At 39.8% G+C, this 26,293-nt stretch overlaps 1 protein-coding gene across 1 annotated transcript in view; it reads right to left on the bottom strand.

The window, feature by feature from the left end:
- NELL1 (neural EGFL like 1) overlaps nt 12,761–26,293 on the bottom strand; it is a 286,742-nt gene continuing 273,209 nt past the window's right edge. Inside the window, exons 17-19 of the mRNA XM_021402069.1 lie at nt 19,757–19,950; nt 14,368–14,544; nt 12,761–12,994 (exon numbers count right to left, since the gene is read on the bottom strand). Coding sequence (XP_021257744.1) covers nt 12,761–12,994; nt 14,368–14,544; nt 19,757–19,950 — 605 coding nt within the window. The remainder of the gene's footprint in view (nt 12,995–14,367; nt 14,545–19,756; nt 19,951–26,293) is intronic.

The raw sequence follows: 26,293 nt of genomic DNA, 5'->3' as shown, positions 1-26,293 counted from the left end.
AGGAAAAAAGAATGGATGTGGCTGACAGCAGTGAACCTTACTGATGAGTTAGTTCTCATTTTTTCCCTGTATGATTGTGTTTCAGTACGTCGCTACGTTAAATATAGCGTATGCGGTCAATTAAGTTATATTTCCCACTTATAAGCCCATAAACAGAAGAAATAAACCAATGGAGCAGGGGAGTGGGAGGCAGGCCCAAGAGGGAGGCACAATTTAGGAACTGCTTGAGACCACATACGATTAAGACAAACAAGGTATGGCAATTCATGCGCACACAAACATGCTTCTATTATTCAAGGCTGAGCAAATCTCCCAGGGGACAGTTTAATTGCCACTATCTGCCTCAAACAGATGAAGTCCCTTTTCTTAATCCCCAGTCCCCTGAACTTTAATCCACTGCTATTTAAATTTGTCATAAAATCTTTTATTTGCGTTGCCATGTTATTACCTAATCAGTAAGTATATTATGCTCTAATAACTTGTATGTGCTCACTTCAGTGCGTGAGAAGCAGCCAGGTTACAGTGCCTTTCCAAGCAAGCTGTAAATAAAAACACCGTACAGATAAACCAGGGAAGAAACCATACAGCAAGATCAAAAGGCCCTGGGTCCTCATCCTAGGCAAGTATCAGGATAAGACACATTCTTTCTTCTTTTGCAAAAACAGTTCTTTCTCGTCTCGTGGGTATTTAGTCAGTGCCGCCTTACCCCTCGGCAGTGCCCGCAGAACATGCTGTCAGCCTCTGGGACCACTCGTGGTGACTGTGCAGGCATGGGGAAAAAGACAGAGGAGCTGATAGACCCCATTCTCTGGCTCCCGAGTCACCGCTACCTGCCAGGCCACAGGGCAGCACCAGGACAACACCATGCTTTGGGCCGCCAAAAGAAATGGCAAGCCAGGTCCCAGGCTGGATCAGCATCCAGCAAGCATGAGGGTCTAAACCAAAAAAGAGGCAATGATCAAGATGTGAATTAAATCGGTGTGAAAAACCTACTAGCGTCCCCATGTCCATGCAGGGTTTGGGTGTGTAACTCAGGGCAGGTGCGTGTCGCTGACTTGCTGTAAGTCTGTTAGAAGAACAACACTTGAAGTGAACACAAGAGCCCATGGTCTGTCTCCCTTCCTCCAGCCTGAACGGAGCAGCCAATAAAAGCTACCAGAATACGAGAGGCAAAATACTTACTGCCCATTTATTTAAGCACGCTACCCAGTCACCTTGAATTATAACATCGCTCCTGTTCCTAGCCATGTTTTGAGCCTTCTGGACTCTTTACCTTTAAACCATGAGAGTAAATTGGGCAGGGAAACTGTATTGAACCCAACACGTCACTGTGTGCTCAGGGCTGCTAAAAATTCCACGACCATTCTCTTGAGTTCCACTGAAATAGAACATACTTAATATCTTTTTCTAAACTAACTGCAACTGTGTGTGTAGAAAGCAAATAGGAAAAAAAAATAGGGCTGTGACTATGTCTGGCTTTAGCAGAACCATGAACTACAGCTTGGAGTTTCTTGACAGAGGTAGAAGTTATAAATATCAGCAAGTTCTGTGCAGTGCTTCTCTCATGTCCCCCCAGTGCAATTTGTTCTCTGCTTTGAGACATGAGACAGCCATGTATTTTACTTTCCCTGCCAGTAGCCAATTTGCAAGAAAGCAAGTCATAAAAATTTACTCTGTAACAAGCAGTACAGTACATTATCACTCAACATTGATGTCGCTAGAGGATAGAAAATCAATAATCAGTTCTCATTCAGTAACTTTGTAAACCACCTGCTTCTGTCCCTCCAAAGCAGGCTCTGTTGCAGCAAAGCCATCACTGCCATACAATCAAGCAATTCTTTAACAAAGTCAAAAGCAACGTTGCATCAAAAGGATTCTAATTGCCCTACCACTTAATTAAATGAACTGCTTGGCCTAGAAAGGAATTCTGTGGGAAGAAGTAACTTGCCACTCCCTGTGGAGGTTCACTCTACTCAGAAAATATTTATCATAGAACTGTCTGAGTTGCAAGAGGCCCTGAAAGGTCATAGGGTCCAACTCCCTGCCTCCCCAGCTGCGGCCATGCTGCTGTAACCAACTCCTGTCCACACACCTACACTAACACACAGCAACAGCTTACTCCAGCCCCTGCTCCCACCACACGCTGAGGCAGCACAAAGGGCACCTACCTGTTAGGGCACTGACTCCTTTGGGCTACTTTTCTGGTTTGCTTGGCTTAGGAGTTTTTCCTATAAATCACTTGCACACGTAGTAGCAGCAGCTTCATGAATTCATCTGTCTTCGCTAAAAGCATCGTTGCCTGTGTTGACCTGGCTCTTCAGCCCATGTGTTTCTCTTGCACACTCCTCTTCTAATTTCAGCTGCCCAATGCCCAGGTATCCGACATTTAAGAACATTAGTTGGATTTGCCTGACTTCAGTTCCACTTTTCTCGCATTCAGCAAGCCAGAAGAATGCTCATAACCTAAAATATTCAGTGATGTTCCATTACATATTCGATAATGGCTTTCCAGTTTGTGAACTGTTGCCTCTTCTTTGCATCTGGCGATAGCCTGAGCTTAATAAACCAGTTATTTTTGCTATTGGCAGTATTCTCATGTCATAAAAAATGCAGAAATCTCATTCCGGAGTTACTGCTCTCCTTGACATAATGCTTTATTTTCCATTTGGTTCTCTCCATTTGCAAGCTTTGCCAAAATGATTTCTTTTGCCTCTGTTGCTGAGTATTACCCCAAGTACAGAGGAAATTCTATTAACTGAGATTTTTTTTTTACTATATTACTCCACAGTTCTTTTGTCTTCCTCTGAACTATCTGAACAGTTTCATTACTCAGGCTCCTAACACTTACTATTTTTAAGCTGTCACAAATCATTTACCTTTTTCAAATTAAGACCTGATAATTACAGAAGCCAATCACATATTTTTAGCTTTTTTTTCAAACTTAGTGCTTCGCTGCTCAGTTTATTTCACTTTGACTGCATTCGTTAAAAGATACTTTCTGAATAGCACATTTTCTTGAGAGGAATTGTTTCTGCATGCACTTTTATGATATGCCATGGTGCGCAGTTCAACCACACTATGACTTGCTGGCACAGTGCTAGACTCATTCTTCTGTGTTAAAGCCAGAGCTCTGAATTAGGCCTTGCTGCTGCATTATGATACCCTCATTATGAACTAAAATTGCTAAAGATAATATACCTTTGTATTTGTCATCCCTCATAGATTTCTGCTTCTACTTAAGCACAAGAGTTGGTCTCATTTAAACACAAATTCAGAGCAAAAACTCCAAAAGTAGGTCAGCACAAGCACTATGTTTGACTCTTTTCTAAACACAGACCTGTCTCCAGCATCAGCTGCCTCCCCATAGTTCTCAAACTCCCAGAGCGGGAGGTAGGTATCTTCAGCCCATTATTTTTGATGAAGGCTCAGATGCACATTCAGTTTGGGCTGCCACAGAGCACTGATGGACCCAGGCGTGGAGCTGCTTCAGCACTGTTCCTCAGAGGGCAGCTGGGCTCCTGCTCCAACCCTCCCCAAGGCCATAGAATCAGTAGGGGTGGAAAAGACCTCCAAGGTCCCCAAGTCCAACCCAAGCTCACCTGCACCATGCCCACTGACCATGTCCCTCAGTGCCGCATCTCCACATTCCTAGAACACCCCCAGGGATGGTGACCACCTCCCTAGCATTCCGTGCTAGTGCCTCACTGCTCTTTCTGGGAATATATTGTTCCTAAAATCCAACCTCAAACCTGCTAACAAAGCCCAGGGCCCCCTGCCGCCTACACTGCAGACATGCAGGAAAAGTTTTCTTGCATGTTTCCTCAGCCTATCCTCTCACTGCAGAAATTTTAGTTACTTGGCCCTCTTTCTTTCAAGTGGCTTCTAGCCCAGGGCAGACTGGAGACTTAGCAAGAATAATGATACAGTTTCAGCATGGAACCCCCTGGACCACTGAAAAAAAAAGCATATTTTCAAATCCTATACTTTCCCAAACCTTATCTCTTAATTTTCGTACATCTAGGGTATAATTATTGAACATGGGGGACCAAAATTTTTCATTGCAACTCCTGCAGTGGGTGAACTCAACTGAAAAATATGGCATACATTTAAATTCACTTGAAATAGTATTACTTACACTGGACAAGTTTGCTTTGTCACAGATATATCAGGGACTGCCATATCATTTGTCAAATAATTTCACATTTGAAATTATGTTATGATGATATGGAATGAGGTGGCTACACAGAGGTGAAAAGGTCATCAGGGATAATTTCTCTTTTCTTGACCGTAGAGAATATAATATGTGTATACTGTAATCCCATATAGCTTACATTTCTGTAGTGCTTTATCTCAGGAAGACAGATAGCTTTGAACTTTCTCAGTGAGCAATACTTAGACAATGAAAACCTTCATCTTAATGCCTCTGAACTTTGCAGGCACATAGGAGGGCAGCCAATATTTGTGATTTAAATCATCCTACACGTCCCTAAATACTTTTCAGTGATGCCTGAATTTTTGTTAAGGGTTGGTTTGAGACTCCTGCACTTTCAGAAACTGCTGAGGCTGTAAGCAGAAAGGACATTGAACAGACTGTGATCAGGGTCGGTCTGGGGTCATTCTTTCAAATGGTAGAGATACAGTTCCTTTGGCACCTGAGTGGGTAAAAATTAAATGAGAATTCATAAAACAAATGAAAAAAACTTCTGCTGCAATTTAGGTAACAGATTTAGTCTTGTTTCCATTCATACTATCGGTATTTTTTAAGACCGAGGTCCAGACTACGCACTAATTCTAGCTTTCTATGACTAGTACAAGAAAAAGTGACCTTGAAATGAAAAAAAAAATCATTTATGGTTCCAAATTGCCCCTATTGCACGAAAGCAAATATTTATTTTGCTAAGTATTCACACTATCTCCTTGGTCACTGTTCAGGTTGGAAGACTGTAGCAGTAGAGAGATCTGAGAGATGAGCAATCATGAAAGTGAAAAAGGAACTAAGGAACTGTAGAGAAATCACTTCTGTTTGTTTTTAGTACAATTCAAAATATTTTCTATTTCAAAAAAAAAAAATAAAAAAATCCAGAGCAGTACTTACCTTGTTTTCTAAGCTGCCTCCTACCCTGAAAATTCACAGAACAAATGTGTGCAGCTAAAGAGGGAACTTCCTCAGCTGAATGAGTGGCCACAGCTGTGGTCAGGCAGAAAACCACCTCTATTACAGCTTCACGTGTACTTTTAGTCTACCCGCTTAGGTGTTCTTAATCCTTAACTTGACAGGGAAGAGTTTAAAGTTAGTGCTTACATTAACATAGCTCTGTGGTTCCATGGGTGTATCACCAGAGATGTTGTGTTAAGGCATGCCTGCTCTGGGTCTAAATGCACAATGGCAGTAAGGCATTTTGTATAATATTCAGGTATGAAAACAAATCTGCATACTTAACACCTTAACTTTTTAACACTAATCTGTTAAAATTAGTACAAAGAAGCACTGGATTAAATCAAACACATTTGCATATCTTGTGACAGAAAAAGCAGACTTACCGTTCATCAACCAGCAATCAATCAACTGCATTATTAGAAAGCAGTATTTTTCAGCTCTGTTTGGTTGAGATAAACTCCTGCCCCCTGCTCTGCGTTTGGGTGATAGCGTGGTCGGCTGCAGCACCTCTAAGCTGCTCTGCACTGAAGTGTCCACTCAGTGTGCAAACACATAGAACCACAGAGGCATTCGGTAATGAAGAGCTTTGTGATAGGTAATTATGTTACGGGCTCTGGATGACATGACTCATCATTTGAAAGGAACTACAGAAAAGAGAATGGTAACCAAAATCCTCTAACAGAGAGTTTGTGTCACCTGTGACTGCATACAGCACACACACATCACAATAAAATCACAATGCTATCAAAGCACTGGCTGTGGCAGTGCCACACAAACACAGGTGAGCAGGTGAGGTCACTCCGTGCCAAGGTGGTTTCCCCCAGCCAGGTCTGGGGCACATGCAAGAAAGAAGACCGAATTGCCTCACGTGCTGCAGGAGCACTGGAAATATTCTAAGGCTTGCTTCCAAACACCACTCAATTCACTTAAATAGAACAATCTCATCTACAGACTTAGGAAGAAAAATAATTCAGGTGCGAGGTACTGCCAAAGCAAGGGCTTGGCCACCAGCCAGAAATCCACTCACGAGAACTCAGTACTTCCTCGCACCGTGCAGCTTGGGTAACACTGAATAATTTAAATTACACATACCTGGTTTGGGAGCCTTTTCTTTTTCTTCTTATTTATTTATTTTTTTGTCTGGGGAAGGCCACATTCTGTTTCTTTGTGCTGTGAATCTCCTGGTGACTGTTTCACTTAAAAGCCTGAATCTGATCCTTTTTGTCATCTTATTGGGGCACAACCCTCTCAGGTATACCTAAATCTTCTTTTTGTGGGCCTGCTCACTGGCAGCCAGCAACAATAAATAATATTACTACCATCTGCAAGGAACTTTTGCAGATCACAAGCTACACCAGTGCTTTACTAACACCTCTCTGCAATGAAATACCAACTGAAACAAATTTATGGCTGATTTTTAGCAGTCAGAGAGGAGAATTGAATACAGAATCATAGGAGCAGTAAGGTTGGAGAAGACCACTAAGATCCCCAATTCCAACCATCAACCTACCCACACCATGTCCACCAACCACAGCCCTCAGTGCCACATCGCCACGGTTCTTGAAGAGGTACTTTGGTGCAGAAAGATCAGAGCCTGATTTTTATCTCTCCTGTACCGCTTTAGATATGTCTGAGCTCCAAGGATTTACCTTAAGAGGAACTTGTTGGCAGGTATATATTTCTGATGGCAGAGTGTGTCCCTCAAACAGTTATGTCTTATCACAACATTCACGTAAAATTTTCCATCAAACTGTATCATGGGACCCTTCTGAAATACTTTCACTAATGATAATTAGGTAAGTACCTTTAGAAGTGAGATGTTCCCATATTGCTCGTAGGAGTTATGAATTAATTCTATTACAGTCTATTCTGCCATTTGTGTAATCACTCCTGACATTTTTACCTTTTGCTTTGTAAAACATTATCATCAAAACAAAAACAAACCGAACAATGTTTTGTTTGCCATTATAATCTGATTGGAAAGATGCTATTAATTAAATGCTGTACACAATTACACTTGAAAACTAATGCTAGCTCTTAGGACAAGATGCATTACTGAAAGACAATTGTTATTTAGGTTTCTGAGGCAAGAAAGAGACATTAACAAATCACCCACACATTCCAGTGAATAAGGGAGGAATTAGTATTTGGGGGCTATAGATCAGATACTCTTTGGTCTGAGTGGTTATGTGTCTCTTTGTGGTCTACGACTCCAGGAGCCGCCAGAACTGAACACACAGATGCACTTGCTTCATCTCTGCGGGTGAGTTTGAAAGCACACGAAGAGCAGAACTGAGCAGTCCCCCCCCCCACAAGCGGTGCATGGCATCATGTGCCATACAGTGTCCTGGTCTGGTACTACACAGGCTGAGATTTTTACCAAAAGAAAGCAAAGATACTTGATGAGACCTGGAATTTTCAGTTTCTCACTTAGTTGCATGCAGAGGAAATATTCCTCTACAAGATATTAAGCAGAAACAGACACAAAATTCCACTTACCAGTAGTGAGAATTTGCGCTAAGTCCTGTAATGAGCAGGAAGCTGCCTTTCACAAAAAGCATGTCGACAATCGCTCACATCAACATTACTGTTCTTTTCACATAGAGATTTTTCAGAAATTAAATTTCCTGTAACTGTACCTCTTCTTACAATAAACATCATTATTTCGCAGCCTTTTTACTTCAGTGCCCACAGGGTTTATAGGGAACAGGGATCTCCACCAAGGCCCCTCAAACCAATGAGGTTTTGAAAGTTCTTACCTTGGTCACAAGAGGATCACGGTGAATTATGTTTTGGGTCTCAATCCAATCTCTGAGCTGAGGATGGAGCTCCTGAGCACTCTGATAGGAAACGTGATGTGATTAGTGATCACATTGCTTCGTATGGAAAAGTTCATCATAGAGTAACTGCTTAAAATGCAACATAAACAAACAGGTCTGTGCCAATATTTTGACTTTATGTAAACAATTCAAGCTGTGTAACTTCGGAGATAATGACACATAATGCAGTATAAAATGCTCTGAGAGAGTTCTGTTGAATTAATCTGCATTGGGTTCGGGAAGGAAATCTGTGTATGCAGTGCAAAAGTATGAAGTTCTGTGCTCCTGTTGAATATGCTCTTAACAAGGTCAGGAGCTTTCAGAGAGCATCTTGGGAAAGGGCTTCACTACTGTGAGTTACATAGGAAAAGAATGATTTTGAAACCTTGTACTGTCATTAATCCCATTCACAGAACTTCACAAATTGGTGTACGTGACAGACTGCAATATACAATTCTGTTGGAGTAAATATAAATGAAGTATTTCTTGCAGTTCTGATACTACTTCTCCAGGCAAACACTCCTCCTCCTAGCGACGTCACAAGTTCAAGCCTGGAAAGGACAGTGATTGGCAGTTTAAAATCCCATTAATAAAGGAAAGCGATCTGTACATAGGAGTTTATTTAGATGCCCACAAGTTTTAAATCATTCCCCTTTATATCTCAGCTCACTGGATGTCTCATCCAACTGAATTACCATTGGGTTTTACAATGTGACATACAAAATGAGCTGACATGATTTACAAACATCCTTGGAGTATCATACAAAACACAACCATTTCCCTTATTATACAATCATTATGGCAATGCAAATATAGTCAATACATCAGTAGCTGGAAATGATGGGGCATTTTAAGAAAATAAATTTAACTTTACCACACAAACCCATAGATAAAACATAATGTTTAAAAAAAAAGGGAAGAAAATTGTCTGAATGATCACAAGTCATTTTTATATTGTTTTGCCACTTTTCCCCTTATAAGAAACACGACAGTACTTCATTTAAGACTTTTTTCACTTCATAGCCACACTCCATTCTTCTTTTATCAGTTTCATGTTTTCCACATGAAACTATGAAAACCTCACAGACGTTGATTTTCCGGACTGTAGGTCACTATACTTATTCCTGCACTCTTCCCCACATAGTCATTGTTTAGTTAATTGAATAAAAAGCAAAAAAACACTGCACAAATGAGCAGAACAAAACACAACAGCACATTAAAAAGGTGACATTTAAGCTGAAGATGCCATCATCATCATAGAAATATATTCCTGTTCTAGTGTCACAAACTTTCTAGCCTCAGGAAAAAAAAAGGCATAAGCTGAAGAGAAACTAAACTCTAACCTCAGAACAGGGCTCAGAGTTTTTGTTTGTATTTCTGCCTAAACTTATGTACTAAAAGACACTGTGTGCATGGTAAATTTAACACTTTTTCTACGTCGTAAGATATGAAAAGAGGGAACCTGTCACTGAACCATCAACTGGGTAATGAAATTTACCAACAGGTTAGGCCTGCTGTCCCGCATGTCACTGGCACAGCAGCTTCTGCACTTTGCCAGCAGTAACTGAGAAGGGGGGACACCATTATCACTGCAAATATAAAAAAGAAAAAACTCTGAACTTATCAATGACGTTACAAGTGACAGCAAAATCTAACCCAGTCCATTCAAATGGTGTCATCTTAACGCTGAGCATTTTATTACTGCACTATTCAGAGGGATTATACCCTTTTCCAGCATTTGCAGTTTCTCTTGCAAAGCAGAACTCAGATGAGGACTACTGACTCTTTCCTGACTATGCGTTGAAATGGCAGTGGGATGTTTTAGTAGCATTGCTCACTATGGGAGTCTTGCTGCTGCTCCACACATTTGGAAAAGAAAGTGCTTTTTGCCATGGCATTTAGTTGTAAGACAGACTCAGTTTGATTACTTCCATTCTATCCAATCATATATAGCTTTCAATGTTTTAAAATGTTGGACAGCTGTGAAATATAAGTACTATGCAATTTGACTGTACATACATACATATTTTCATAAATACATCCGACAGGGACCTTGGAACTAAGTGTGTGATATCATGGGACAAAATCACAACAGGCTGTCTCATTTGTAAAATTTAGATATAAAGTAAGAAAAGCTGAATTCTATCATGATGTCAATACACAAATTAAAACAAAAATACAGCATTAGTATACCCATGAAATAATTTAAACATATTTGCAAATGTCTTGACAGGAAGAGTGTGTAATTTACAACACTGAAAACTTGTAACAACCATTGACCTATATGCGCCGTACTGTAAGTCACCCAGACAAGGCTAGCAAGGATGAGCATAGTGATAGGTCCCAAAGGCAACTCCCAAACATCTTCCTCTTGCGGAGACTTTGGTAATTGTCTGTTGTACAAAACACCAACACATAACGGCTTCGTTTCAGATGTTAACTTCATCAGTTTTCCTCCCCCAGCACAGTCCAGTCTGAGGACGTCAGTTATTGTTGAGACACTCTAAATCCACCGAGCAGCAGACGTTCCCATTCTGCACAGACAAACAAGTGGGTGTCAATCACCGCTGCAAAACAACTTACAAAAAGCACAGAGGATACGAGCTCACAAAGGTAGATGCATCTACTGCATGCAAAAAATACCTGCTTAAGCCCTCATCCTCAGGTGCCCTCATAGGTCCCAACCAGGGTGGCTTTTTGAGGAGGCTGCTGTTCTAAACAGCAATTAAATCATCTGCTCTTTTTCTCCCTGTACTGACTCTATTTACACGTGAGTTAGAAACCTGGTTGTGAAAGACTCTGGCCTCCACAACAGAACGCAGTACTCAACAGTGACAACAAAAATGACTGGATTCATTTTCTCCCATGCAAGGAAGTCAGTGGTAGGAGTTTGGATCCTATCCACACAGGGAAGCTCTCTGTTTTTCTGAGATAAGATCATTCACATTCTTGGTTCATGGTAGATTTGTATGAAGAAAAACACCATGTAGCTTTCGAGCTTTGCTCCATGGCTAAATATCTTTCTGCAGCATCCAGTCATTTACAAAACTATCATATGTACTAAAAACTACAGAAACCACAAAACCCCCAAATGAGCATTACGTTTATTTATGTATTTATTTTGATCCACCACAAAACAATAGGGAAAACTCTGAAGAATGGCAGAAAAGCTGACTTCTATAATTTAAAACCCTGAGCAACGAGAACTTTTTATACAACACAAAGCAACATCTTCATAATTCTGTTCAGTAATTTTTGTCAAGAAGCAAGAGATCTGTTTTCACTACAAGAGATACAAAGCACAGAATTCAAGGCTTAACTTCTATGTAGTCTGAAAAAAGCAATGCGTGGGATACTGTCCTCTCATCTGGAGGTTCCCCAGGCCAGGTTGGATGCGGCCCTGGTCAACCTGATCTAGTGTCTGACTTAGTGGTTGCCAACGCTGCCTGCAGCAGGAGGGGTGGAACTAGGTGGTCTCTGAGGTCCCTTCCAACTCAACCTAAGATTCTGTTGTCTGTTTTTCATTAGCCCTACTCTGTAAGCAGAACGTATCTGCTAAAGCCGAAAGTCCACAGCTACAGGCTTCGGTGACAAGTACCTTCAGATACTTTTTCCTGACCTCTTATTTTTTTGGCTGAAGTTAGCTATCTTCACCTTATTATTTTTCTGAACGACACCATATTCTGGATCGCTACATTACCTTTATAAAAACAGACTTCAGAGAAATTTGTATTTTTTAATCTGGATGATTTTGCTATTTCTGGTTATACTACAGCCTTTAGAACAGTTATTTGTGCGAAGGGCAGTGACGTATGGCAAAGGGCAGGAGCAGGCAAGAACCTGCTGGACCAGACCAGATGCCAGAAAGATTACAACTTCAGGCAGTTCCTAAGCTGCTAAACTTGATAAATGGGGAAATGCAGTACTGTGATAGGAGAATAGTTGGGGTAAAAGTGCCCAACTCCCAGAAAATGTGGGAAAATAATTTTTCCAGTTTCCTGGAGTCTTCTATATTTGGGCAGCCCCAAATTAGGCACACTGACAGGGCTGAGCTTGCCATCTTTGGGCTCCTCATGGCACACACTGTTCTACATAATATACCTAGCACAGAGACAATTGCCTTGATCCTTTCTCTGGAAAACTGCTGGCAGCATTCCTTGTGTATACACTTATGTGTTAGAGTATTTCCTACAAAGTGGTCAAATCCAGAGTCAGTATTTCCTACGCTGGGGGACTAATTGCCCACCACTCTACTCCACAGAGGAGCAAACAAACAGGCATGCCCGTGTCCCCCTCCTTCTTGGCACTGGCCCACTGTTTAGAAAGCCATACAAAATTCATAAGATCAAGGATAGTAACTTCTGTTATGGAAGCACCTTCACCTGTGAGCTGCAATGAGTTTCTACTTTCATGCCTGCTGGTGAAACTTTTATCAGTGTTTTTGTCTGTGCTTACCAGCTCTGCAAAAAACACATTTTCATGAACACTCACATTAAGCAATTATTAAAATATTAGTCTAGATTCATACTAAGAATGCCTAAAGGGCTCTCCAACAGAATGCCTGAAAATTGCACTAGGATATTACTGATCTGTGCTCAACATTTCCAAGAAAACAAGCACAGATTGTTCAGCTTCCACCCTGCAGACCACAAAAGGCACAGCCTTTCGGTGGGCCAATTTTTCTGCCCTCGGGTCTTACCTACTTCTCTGCAACTAGAATGAATGCTTCCAAGGGCAGAAAGTGACCCTGTTTTGATCTGTCTCCATTACGACTGTATCTTGCTCATCGTACCTTGCATTTGCAGGTTGTACAAGGAGATCCCACCATTGTCCATACAGCACCGCTAAGTCTTGTGATTCCATAGCCATCTAGACAAGTTTTCCTGATGTCATAGGTGATGTTGTCAGCCAGACAGGGGTCACTGACACAATGAGGACAGCACTCTCCTTCTGAAATGGCTGTGTACTCACAGTTTAGATTTGGACACAAAAGAGGCCAACAATCCACCTCTCCTTCCTGTACAAAAATGAAGGAAAGCCCATTGAATTTATTGCCATTTATTACCTAAATTTCCATCCTGTTAAACGGAAAAGTGTTATTTTGCCAAAATTGAAATAGATTTAATGGATCAGCTCTCGATGTGGTTGATCATGGAGCTGCAGAGTATCATTTGGTAGTTTCTTGACTTAAAAAACACTGTCAATATAGGAAGATAATCTGAGTTCCGTGGAAGTATAAAAGGTGATATTAAATATTGCCTTCCAATAATTTTACATAAACTACGATTTTTGCAGTACATACTTACGTCCGCTTTCTACTCATAGTCACATAAACAGCGCAGTAACTGTTTAAATGGGAAATTAACCCTGCAGATAGATGTAGGTTAGTATGTTTGAGAAACATTGAACATTGACCTAACTAGCAACAGTCAAAATGGATTTTACTGTCAAATGCTAAAAGAATTCTTAGACCAATAGCAGGTACATTCCACTGGTGACTTTATGTTAGTATTTAGCTTTGAAAAAAACAGATATTGCTGTAGCATTCATGTGTCTGTACTAAAGTGGACATGCATGAAGCTACTTTGTAAGCACTTCAGATATTGGTAATATCATATAATGCGCATAGCCTGATTTACTGCATCACTGCCTTTCAGCTCTGTACGTTGGTTAACCTAATACTAAAATTAGGCAAAGAAATGCTGACCACCAACACAGCATCCCCTGTAAAACACGTCATGTTTAATATGTGCCATCGCTACTGGCTGCAAATATTTCTTGCTGTTCTTTTGCAAACATTAAAAAAATCTTAGGAGAACACAAAACAGAATACTTACTGCTGTACATTATGGATGATGATCACTTAGTGGTAACTTAGCTTTGAATGTAATTTGTTTCCTGATGCTTAGACACCTCTTGATTAATATCGTATGTGAAGACAACGTTATACAGACAGCTATAAATGGAAAACTGATCATTTTAATGATGTTCACTGCTGCAGCAATTAGTATGTCTGTGCAAAAAATAAAGCTTTGGGGAAATAATCTACTGCGCCTAATGAGAAAAGAAGTGTTCTTTACTTCCCATGTTTGTCTAGCAATTTTGCTTTGCTTTATTCCTTCTTTTCTTGGTTAATTTTGTGCTAATTCACCATGTGGCACTGACACTCCATTTTTCCAGCATCTGCTATGTTAAAAATGCACTGTTCGTTTTGATAAGACAAGTAGACCAGCTGATGTAATTAAAAGCTGAAACTCCTTCAACCAAATGCATCACATGCAAAATAACTTTAAAAAAAATCATTTAAAGATCAGATGACCTTATAAAAGTGGGCTCTTCTAGAAATCCCCATCATTATTCCTGCTCCCCTCCCAAATGATTTACCCATACCAGGCAACGACACTGCTGACAACTGTAGGTCCAGTTGTCCCCACTGCGGTAGAGCTTGTGCCCAGTTTGGTCCAGGCACTGGCTGGTGACACGGGTGTCGCACTCCGGGCAGCAGAAGAGATCAGCGCTGGGGTTCTCGCAGTCACAGGCTGTTCTCCGGCAGAAAATTTTCCCATCCTGCAAGGACACGTTGCCATGCTGTCAACCACAAACCGCCAGATAGCGACCTGGATCAGAGTCCCAGAAAAGGTCATGCAATATAGACCAAAGGGCACGTCTTTGGCACATCAGGAAATTCAAAGTTCTTCATGTGTGAGATGTTATCACCATGAGGGCTCAGTCATGCAAGTTGTGAGTAATACCTAAAATACCAGTTTCTAGCAGTGCATGGATTCAATGCTGCCTTAGTCTGAGAATGCTGTTATCCTCTGTCTGCAGCTAACAGACTTAAATCAGTATCTCAGGTGAAATACTGCAAAACAATTTTGTATCTCATTGGTTACATCAACAAACTCTCCAGACAGTTGCCTTTCTAGTACATACAATATTTGTTTAGCACTACTTTGACTAACTGTATCATTGTGAGGAAAATAACTTTAATAAATATATGGAAGCTATGAAGGTGGTCCCTTTAATGTCGTAGGAGTGTGATGTAGCAAAATCACAGTGGCACTAATCATTCTTTACTGTGAACTCACAACTGGCTGTGTTCCACATCTGAACCCATGAGCTTCAAGTTAAATCAACTACAAACTATCAGCATCCATGATAACTCTTTGCACGTATTAAAGATAGCTTGTTTTCCACAGGCTCTGCAAAATATGATTTTGCTAAATATTTACATAACGTATTGGATGGCACATTTTGTTAAAGACCATTAAACAGAATTGTTTGGGATAAACAGAAGATTTGCTTCTACATCCAAAGAGAAAATGATATACTCTCTTTGCATCAGAGAAAAAAGCAAATTGATTTTAATTCTAAAAATGAAAACTGGAGGAACTATTTTGTTTGAAATTATATTGTTTACTATAGGTGAGCCAACATACTGATATGCCACATGTAGACTTGGAGCTGAAATCAGAGTTAGTATTGAGAAGTTCTGACATCAAATTCTTTCGTGTTTAATGCTAATTATAGGATTACTCCTGATTCAAGCAAACCTCACCTGCAGCCAATCTGAAGGTAGTGCTGAGAGACGAATGAAACTACAGTCTGCTTTGAATCACAGCTGTACAATTTGCAAAACAACAGCACTCATTTCATTGAAGTTTCTCCATATTGCCATCAGAACCTTGTTCTGAGTTGATAAACCTGTATCTGATGTAAGCAGGAGATGCTTTTTCATTGCCATCAAATAAAGGGATACCTATCAAAACAAGGAAATATTTTTCCTCTTGATGCTTTTCATAAATGATTACTAAAAAGAGGCACAGCAGTCCTGTACGAATCTGTCTGTGTCATGTTTTTAAGGAAATCCAGGCTTGGCTACAATGCAACATATAGAAAATCAGCATCAGGTAATCATCATGCCCACATCAGGCAGTGTCACAATATATTTCATAGTATTTTGGGACTGATTAGCATGTTGCATTCTGTTGTAAGAAGAATTAAAATGGCCTGTTATGCCTATTAAGGAAAGATAAAGAGAACTTAGGGTTGCAGAAATGTAGAAAACATACCAGCTCAACGTGGTTCTGAAGTGCTTGTGATAGCCACAGGGCATAGATTGCCCTGTTAGCTTTCTTCTGCTTTGCTTTAAATTAAGGTAACAGAATTCTGTGCTTGTGGCTCATTTGTCACTTCAGCCAGCTTTGTTTTCCCTGGTTCTAGCAGTTGGAGTAAATCAGAAAGTAAGGAATATGGTTTGTGGCCCAATTCCTTGCCTGCACCTACAGGCCAGATGCAACATGGGGAATTAACCTTTTCCTCCTCAAAAACGAAGTCATTCTGCCATTTCGGCAAGTGGTGGAAGAGAACTGAAAATCTCTAGTGGAGAGTTACGACCAAATCTCTGTTCTCACAGGTGGGAAAGGAGGACTGCCACCACCTCTTGGCAGCAGCAGGCATCAGGCTCCAGGCGAGCTGTGCCAGGTGCCTTGGCAGCCCAGTGTTCCCAACAACAGCGCTCTCTCCTCTCCATAATGGAGTGTTGATAAATAATGGTTAGCAACTCTTGTCTGCTTGAGCCCAATTTACTTTTGAAGCTTTCAAGATTATTTTTCAAATTCCGCTTTCAGCTGGTGACAGCACTGGTAGTTATCCGCTACTCTGAGCTACCATGCTCCTACCTCTGGGGAGCAGCTAACCTTTTACGTTGCCTTCACTCTCTGTATTTCAGAACACCGACAAGACTTGATAATTTTGCCAGAGACCTTTTGGTAATCATAATATGCTGCTACTGTCCTTATTCTTTAAGCATCTGTGTTTTATCTAAATCTCATTTGTTCTATGCCTTTCAAAAAACATTTTTATCCCTGTACCGTAATGACAAAGACTCCTAAGCTACAACACCGTACTTGCATCTTTGCAGATCTGCATTAGCATTATGGGTTTTGATGGGATAATGACATTTAGCATCTTATTAATATCTCTCCCTCTTTGCTTTCCTTACGGTTCTACGTGCTTCATAAGCATCAGTGCTATGACACAAAACTGCTCTTAACAAAGGAAAAACTGACTTGCAAAGGAATCACTGTAAAGGGTGACTCAAGTTTCCCCAGAAGCCCAAAGCCAATGGGACAGAAGTCAGAACCTGAAGAAACCGGACCACTGTGTTGTTCTCACCATCAGGAATACACTTCACCTGGGCAGTGTTTCCAGTGCCTTGCTTATCTCCCAGACTTCTTTTGCATTGGGAATGAAGGATTATCTGAATAGCCAGACACACAACCAGGCTTATATTTCTTTATGGCAGAGGGGATCTCCCCTCCACTCCCCTTCAAATTTCTATCAGTCTTTGTGCATTAAATCCACAATAGTTCGGGAAGATGCTTTAGAGGATGCATCAAATACACTTAGGGTGCTACATTATTTATACAATCAACTAATTAAGTTTTGAGAGTTTGTTTTTGTAAACTTTGTCCTCATTCTGGTGAATGAGGACAGTTTGAAGAGATCGGATCTGATGAAACACTGGAATAATCCCTTGTGCTTCGGTATACAACCAAAGTAATACAGCTTCTCGGATTTGATATTATCCTACTCCACAAATAAACTTACTTAACAAACTTTAAGGTGAAGTTTGCGATCCGGTTTCCTTTGTACTAGATTCTGAGTCAGATTCTTTTCGATACAGGATCCATGCGTTCCAGTTGCTGCACAAAATATATCCTTCTCCACAATAAGAAAATCCAAAAGAAAACATATTTTAAATCTGAAACACTGATCTGTTTCCTAGAGAAAACAGGTGAGTAGGATCATTTTGAAGTCAGAGTAAGAAGTATAAGGAACGATTTAGTTACACTCTGCCCTTTCCCTCACTGAAAGCAGAGCAAGCTGCAGAAGGGTCAAGCAGGGGCAGTTCTCCATGCAACTGCATCGAAACGCCAGCACCCTGCAGTAGGTTTGGACAGTTGTCTGGTGCACTGGAAGCAATCAATTTATAAAATAAGTCTCAATAACAGATTTCAATAAATGCTGAGTGAAGACTTTTGTTCTGCTTGGGATATGATGGAGAAGGAGCTCTCCCTGTTCTATAGACAAGAATTTGGCTCTTGAAACAAGGCAGCTATTGGCATGAAATAAAATGCAAATGTTAATTCACAGAGGAAAAAGACTGGAAAATGAGGGAGATAGAAAGGAAGAGTCATAGCAACAAACACTGCCAAGCTTAGTTTAAAATATGCACTAGTCAATCATCTTGTGTATTTTCATACACTAATAACAGCATTCAACGTAAGAAATAAGAGCAATGAGAAATGGCAAAGAAAACAAATTACAGTCAATCTAAAATAGGAATACTAATAGTTATAATTCTGCAAAGGCAGACCAGATGTCTTCACATGCATTAAACTGTTTACTCTATTGACTAGAAATCCTTTCATAAGCCAGCCTGTTCCCCAAGATTACAATAAAACCTTGATATGTATTCAGTGGAGTTGTATACTTCAGCTTCTGAAAGGAGGAGTTTTAGGGAGCTTGAGGCTACTTGAAGTAAAAAATATAGCAACTAACAAGAATATATTCCCATCTGAGTCCAAAACAGCAGGGTAGTTTGTGGGTACTATTCACTCTAAAGTCTTGATTTTCCCTTCCGGTATCCTACTGCCATATAGAAATGATGAAGCTTTCAGTTTCTTGTAACGTCAACATAACTTTTCATCCCTGTACCCCTCCAAACCCTCTGGTGTTGCTCTGGCTCACAAGCATTAAGACAAGGACAGACAGGCCACTTCTCATTCTTTATGTTCAGCTTGTCACAGTAGCCAGAATTTCATTTTAATGATGTAAGGACTAGTAGTGTTCCTGCAGTATCTAAGCACAGCTTTACCAGTGCTATGAACATATCAGGTCAAAGTGGCCATGAAGGATTTACCATTTCTCAGACTGATGCAATTCTACAGTTCTACTAAATGTTAGGGTGCATTCCAGTGATAGTACCTCTCTTTAACCAATGGAAATGAAGAAAGTATTTTAACTTTATTAGCATACTCAGATAAGAATGGTCAATTTCCAGAGGGAAAGAAAAAGAAAGGAAAAAAAGGGAAAAAAAAGTGGCTCTGTTAACTCTCAAGTAGGTTTACAGTAGGTTTACATATATCATGCCTGGCTTCTCCAAAAGTACAAGGAGTGCCACACAGCTTGAGTTGGAAAACTGCCAACACAGCCAAGCTGGGATGCAAAGGAGAAAGCTGGCCTTCACCCTCTCCACTTGAGAAAATTAATTAAGTGTCTTACGATAAGTCCTCTAGTCATGCTAAAGTCTTCCTTCTTACCCACTTAATTAACACGTTTTCCGGCCAAAGAGAAACACACCTGATGACTACATACTGTACTTGTCCTGAGAGATGCATATTCACATGAAACAGCTGAAAGCCCTTTTAAGCATCCAGAGAAAGCACATGCTGATCACCTGCAAGTCGCATTGAAAGGTGACATGAGATCCCCACAAAGGCCTGCCTCAAATGGCTGAAGCCCACAGGATGTCATGGTAGCAGGCTTAGTTGCTATTCAGATGCAGCTGCTTTTGCACAGTAAGAAAAAAAGAAGTCAGACCTGACGTTTCCCAATGACAGCTTCAGTGCCCACAGCAGAGCTTACCTTCTGCCCCATGACCATGGGCTCAGAATTAGCGTTTTGCCAGCACCAGTGGCACTGCAATACAGGGTTTCTGACATGAACCCGGAGAATCAAACAGCTCGTGAAACTCTGAACACCAGCATCTCACCTTGCAGGAACAAACGGAGCATCTGTCCTCCCTCAGGGTCCACACCTGCCCGTTCCGCTTGAAGCCGCCTTCATGGAGACAGTCTCCAGTACAAGATGGTCCAGATGGACAAAGGCAGTCAAACCCTCCTGCCAGGTTCACACAGGCTGAATCATTCCAACAGGTGTGGGTCTTTAAGGCACACTCATCGATATCTGCAAGACAGCAGATTTATAATGTTTGGGGCATGTTTTTCCACAGGGCAAACGCTATTTCAACATTAATTACTGCTCATCTTCCTTGTTGGTGGAAAAGAATATCTTCTTTCTGATATCTTCCACGTAAGTTTGCTAGACATTAAACACTGTTGTTTTTTTCAACTTATTCATCAGTGTTCATTTTGATTCCACAAAGAATTGTTAAACTCTCTAGGCTTAACTGCAAATGCTGAGACTGACATCGCTAGTGGAGCTACCCATCACTGATCAACTTCAGCCTCCAGTCAAGGGCATATAGTGATTTTCCAGTGACTAGAAACCGGTCTGCTGGACTACTCTGTTCTGGATTTTACACCAAAATAGTAGGGTGCAATTCTTCATAAGCTTCTAGTGTGATCAGTGTTTCCCATACTAATAGCTATCAACTGCATTCTTTTCCCACAGCAGGAATGCAAAGTGAATTTAAATAAAAACAAAAACCAAAGAAATCAGAGGCATCTTATACACCAAATAAAATTCTTAAAACAAAGCTATGCAGGAATAGCATGATTTAGGAATGACACAAAGAAGAAAATAACAAAAGAAAATCATTATACACTACAGAAAAGTGAACTACAGTATCCCATTAAAATTTATTTTGGAGGACAGCCAGTAAACCAGTGAGTCTTTTTTATTTCAACCTTAACAATGAAAGCTCTAAACAACACTGGGAGGAAAACTAGAGAAGAAAATCCCATAGAAGTATCCGATGCTTTTCACCGTGAAAATTTCTGAATACTATTACCTGAATTCAGAAATTACAAGCAAGAATCCTCAAACCATTTAAAATGCCCTTACTGCTAGGGTGAAATTTATAACTGTTCAGTATTACCCAAGAGTACTTTTAATTCCTCTCTAAAGCAACAAATTTAAAAATTCAATAGAATTTAAGAAGAAAAATTACCTAAACTCTAAGCAGGATGTGATGGCTAGTTGCCCTGCTTCTTGGGTAAGTGCCATGGGATCACTAGTCCTCTCCTCAGAAAGCCAGAACTTAAAAAAGATGTTAAGAATTCTCCAAACTATCTGAAGGAAATTAACTGTAACAATCAAATCGCTAAATCACTAAATTACTCCGATCTGGTTAGTAAAATTCCTCATTTGATTCATCATTACTCCAGAAACAACTGGAAATTTATTAGCACAGTTAGATTTTACTAAAAGCAAATTCAGGCAGTACAATCGAGTCGGAGGGCTGGGCTATAGGAAAACTGCTGTTCCACTCTCTGCTCACAGACCAAAAGGGAAGCAGAAATTACACCAGAGGGCTTCACTCCTGGGCTGCAGGCCAGTCCTGTTTCAGAGATGTTCCCAATTGATTCAATTGCTCATCACTCAGACTTCCTTAAAATTGGTGCACTTTGCTGCCCCAATGGTATTAATCACCAAAAAAGAAAATTATTGCTCTATTTCATACCACAGCACTACTAAGTATTTGAAAGGCCCACTAGCAGTGGTGTAACATGGGTTCCATTAAGACACATTGAAACTTCTTCACTGTTTTACAAGTGCCAGAGTATGACAGAAGTAAAAGCCATGGAGAGTGACATGAAGAGAGCTATGAATAAATTGGTATGAAATGAATTATACTCAAACAGCTACAGTGAGACTTAAAATACTTTTAAAAAGACCCTGTTTTCCTTTCAATAGACTTTGCCTAGTATTTTTTTTGGTCAAAGAAAAAGGCATAGATACAGCATTCACTTGGTCTTTGTTGATATCACCAAGCAATACTCAATTATCAATATTCCCTTCGCCATATTAAGGGCTTTTTGAGCTGCATATATACAGTGTGCAACAGGATCACAGTGCAGATTAGAAGGGCATCTTTCACAGTTCAAAATGGAAAGGATTTCACAGATGAACATAAAGCCATACTGCCTACACAGCTCCTTGTAATTGCTTTACTTATGACACAGAAAACTAATTCTGCTTCCATATAATTTAACAGATTTATGGAAAGCCAGATGTTAGCAATTATCAAAACTAACATTATTCATATTCTCAGTAGTACAGACCTGTTCATACTGCACAACTTAATGTGTTATATATATCCGAAAGCAAGGGGCGCCCGATTTACACACTGCTGCTTCTTTCAGTTTAGCACACATAAAAAGGATGCCCCTATTAAGAGAGGCCCAACCTGGTAAATGGGACATTCTTGACAGTGAAACCAATCAAGCAAAGCTGAGTAACGTAGCATGAATATAAATTCCTAATTGCTACTCCTTTTGCTCATTTTTTGTTCTTTCTTTATGCAAATGATGGTTTCTTATTATTTTATGGCATTTATTATTTAAAAGTTTTAGCTATTAATCAAATATAAAAGGCTTGGACGCTGCACTCATTTCCAGCCAAACTTTTAATAGAGCTAATTTTCTGAGAACATCCCTCTGGCATTTTTTTCTTGTCACTGATTACATTTCTACAAGTCTGAACAAACAGCCAGTGCTCCCGGGAACTTGAGGAAAATAAGTTATAAACTTGATGTATTTTTGTACTTTCACTCTGCAAGCCAAAAAGGAAAAAAAAGGGGGTGGGGAGAGAACACGCAAAAAAAAAAAAAAAACACTGACAAGTCCCCCCACATTTTTAGCTTCTGGTCAGCTTAAGGAAGTATTTAAGCTTAATGGAGATCACATGGAATTGCTGACATTGATGTGAGATCAGCATGTATATGGCTGTGCAAAACACGGAAGAAAATAGTCATATTTACTGTGAAATTTCTCTTAACAATTGGAATTGATGTGTCTACTTAGCTGCTGAGAAATTAGCATAGTTTAAAATTCTGAACATGTCCAAAACAATCTTCTAATGAATATGAAAATTGTATGATAAGGCTCCTGCACATAGATTATTTTTATATTATTCAAATCCTTGCTCAGCTCCAATTCCCCACACTCCCATCAGGTTCCATTTGCTTTCCCACAGCTGGGCTCAGAAGATGTTGGCCCACAACTGCAACACTTAAAGAAGCACAAGGCAAAACCATACAGAAATAGCATTGCCCATTATAACACCAGGCAGAAGGTGAAATATTCATCTATAAAACTAAGTAATTTTTAAGGACAGGCAAATATCCCAAGTCTTTCTCTCCATGTTACCCAAGAACAAGACATCTTTTATTGACTTTTGCAGGAATCGGTTTTTCCATTCAGTCTGTCAATCTGTGAATACAATTTCATTTTCCTCTTTTTATTCAAGCCTAGAGTATGATTTTGCAAGATTATTTGTTATACTGAGATCATCTGTTGCATAAACTACTAATTAACACAAGTAAACAGGGCAGAGCTTTACTTCTCCACTGAACAGTTTCTTTTCAAGAGTGAAGAGTGCAAAAATAGAACAGCACTGACTATAATCAGAAGCTTGTTTATACAGCTAGCCTGCTATTTTATATCAACAATACATCACCAACAGCAAAGTGACTGCTGCTACGACTTGCCACCTCAAACACTGTACCGGACTATTGTAAAACGGATGAAGATCTTCACTCTTCAAATACTTTAAATGTGTGCTTCTCTACACAGCGTACAACAGAAGTACTGGACAGATATTTTAGCTACAACAGAACAAGTCCCTTTGTGTGGATGGGAAAAGAAAGAAAACAAGCCACGCAAGACATGCTCGTTTCTTAATATGCTTTTGAAGTACATAAATATAGCTTGGTAATGTGAGCATACAAGAAAGCAGAATCAAAATGGAATTGAATAATCCCCTGAGATGCAATTTCCTTTTCCATCCTTTTTGGCTGTAACAAGAAGTAATTTGCCTCAGATATTATGAGAGGTCCCACAGACACGGTATTTGAATGGGTAGAAGACAAGCATGACTGTACATATCAACACAAGTTCATTAACTTGGTTTCACTGAAATTTCAAACCAATCCCCATCCACTCCATTTCTTAGCTTTCCAGGCTATTCAGGTTTTAATGGTGTGACTTTTCTTTAGCACCTTAATAAATGTGTGCAAGCATGTCGTGCAGCGTGGTGCTCTGTAATATCATGATAAGTTGTTGCAGAAAGAACCCTACTAATGTGCTAATTCTAACTGTTATGGTACATTAAGCCATTGCATATAATATTATGTGAAATAATGTATCCTTGGCTCCCAAACTAATGTGTGTACAAGTTAACTAAACACTGTTTTGACAAATCATTTTTCACATGCAGTTTGTCACTAAATTATGCATTTGTCCTCCTTCTAAATCAAACAAAGTGACTTGGATTCATCTTTGAAAAATCACTAAACAGATGCATTTTTTTTCGTTAGAAAATATTTTATGATGGTACTTGTATTCTATAGAGACATAATGGTCTATTAAAGAACACTGTACAGTAAATTAGATTCCGAATGTAGGATTTACTAATGCTTTCCAGAAGTATAGAAACTACTAAGCACAATTATCTTAAAGACGTGAAACTCAAATTTCTCACAGAACACAAGAATTGGAATTTACTAAGTGGAAAGTAAGCAAGATTGTTTTTATCTTGCAGCACAAAATTGACAGATAGAGACTAATATCATTATCGTTATTAAACTCTATGAGCAGAATGAAGTTCTAGAGTTGATCCTGGATATTCTGCACATGTAAACCTTTGTGTCCACATCTACTTCTCTAATGGTAGAAAAGCAGTTCTGCAGCAGAGAGGAACATTTTTGAAGGATGGGCTGGGTCTAGCTTTTTGTTTGACATGAAAGAGGGCACAGTAAACAGAAAGTAAAACTGCTTTTTCATTGCTTTCAAACCTAGTTAATAGAGCACGCTGTAGCACACTATGTAGTGTATTAAAGATTGTAGTGTATAAAAGGAATGGGGCATTCAGTACTCTGTGACTTGAATAATTCTCTACAGATCAGAATCAGCTCTCTTAAAGGGATGCAGAGAGAGATGTGTATAATTTACTGAATTTGCTTCTACTTTTCAGCTGCAGATAGGAATGAGCTTTGTGGAACACTATTTCCTTCTAAAAAAGCATTTTCTTTGACAGTTTTCCCCTTTTTTGGTTCTGATAATCTTCAAGGCTGTCACTGGAAATTCAGTGTTGAGGGTTTATTCAATAGTAACCCATTGCATTAGCAGTATTTGGCAACAGGTACTTATCGCAGGGAAGCAGCAATGCATGCCAGTTGCATCAACATGGTTACAGTGGATAGTAGTTAATACTGGAATACTGTGCATCTTGACAAGAAATAGTTCTCTATAAAGCATTTTGTTGTTGTTGTTTTTATCCCAAATTGTAACAAAATTCCTATTTGAAAAAAAGTAGAGAAGAAGGGGAAAAGGGAGGAAGGGAGGAAGGGAAAAGAAAGGGAAAAGGAAAGGAAAAGAGAAGCACCTAGCAACTAGAGTTTACATACTTTTATTGCAAAAGAAACTTTGGTAGCAACTTAGTTATAGCAATTGTTTTTTGTCTGCAAGCAGTATTCTTAATAATATATTGTGAAAGGCCAGTGCCTCGTAAAAACGATACCACTCAAAATTAAATTACATTCTCTTAATTTGAGTCTGCTCACCATCTCCTTATTAAGCTGACATCTTTTATAAAAGTATGGCTGTGAAAATATATTCCCTTTTCAAGGTCGTCTGTGGTTGATATTTTGAGCAGTAAAGAATTTTGTCAAGCTTGAAGCACCCTGGCCAAGTCACCCATCCTTTTCGCCCAAGCTCCAGCACAATATTATGACCTTCCCCACCACATCTATTGTTATCTCTATAGGCAATGAGGTAAAGATTTCAGAATCCCTGAGGTATCACAACACTCCCCAGACAGGTAGATAGATAGATACTAAATGTTCTGCAAGTACTGCTCAGAACCTACAAGCAGTGACTGAATGCCACCTCCAGAGGGAAAGGGGAGCTCCCCTCCGCCAGCTGCCTGGGCTCAGTACTCCCTCTCACTGCCTTATGATTTTTCATCTGTTATTATTACTATTTTATTGTTATCGTTTTTAACATTTTTCTTATTCTCCTTTGCCTGAGTATTGTTCTCCAAAATCTGTCCTTCAGGAAGAAAGAAATATTTCAAAACATACTGAAGGGCAACAGGCCAAATCCAGCTCAGGTACACACTAGGATTTCAGCAAAATACAATCCTAGGACAAAATGCTGTTGCTAAGCAAATGAACCCTCTTATTTGAAACAGAGAATGACTCTGGCCTTGACCCTAAGTACTCCACTGTGCAAATAAGCTCTGTAACATGACAAAAGCCAGTGTTCAAGTAACTAAGTTGAAGCAAGGATGTGCGCTATTGTCTAGCTGTCATTTTGACCAATTCTTAGTTGTGTTTTTAAATAAA

Source organism: Numida meleagris, chromosome 6 (assembly GCF_002078875.1).
Source record: "Numida meleagris isolate 19003 breed g44 Domestic line chromosome 6, NumMel1.0, whole genome shotgun sequence".
Classification (NCBI taxonomy): domain Eukaryota; kingdom Metazoa; phylum Chordata; class Aves; order Galliformes; family Numididae; genus Numida; species Numida meleagris.
Note: the sequence above shows the minus strand (reverse complement) of the source record. Positions and strands in the feature narration are given on the sequence as shown.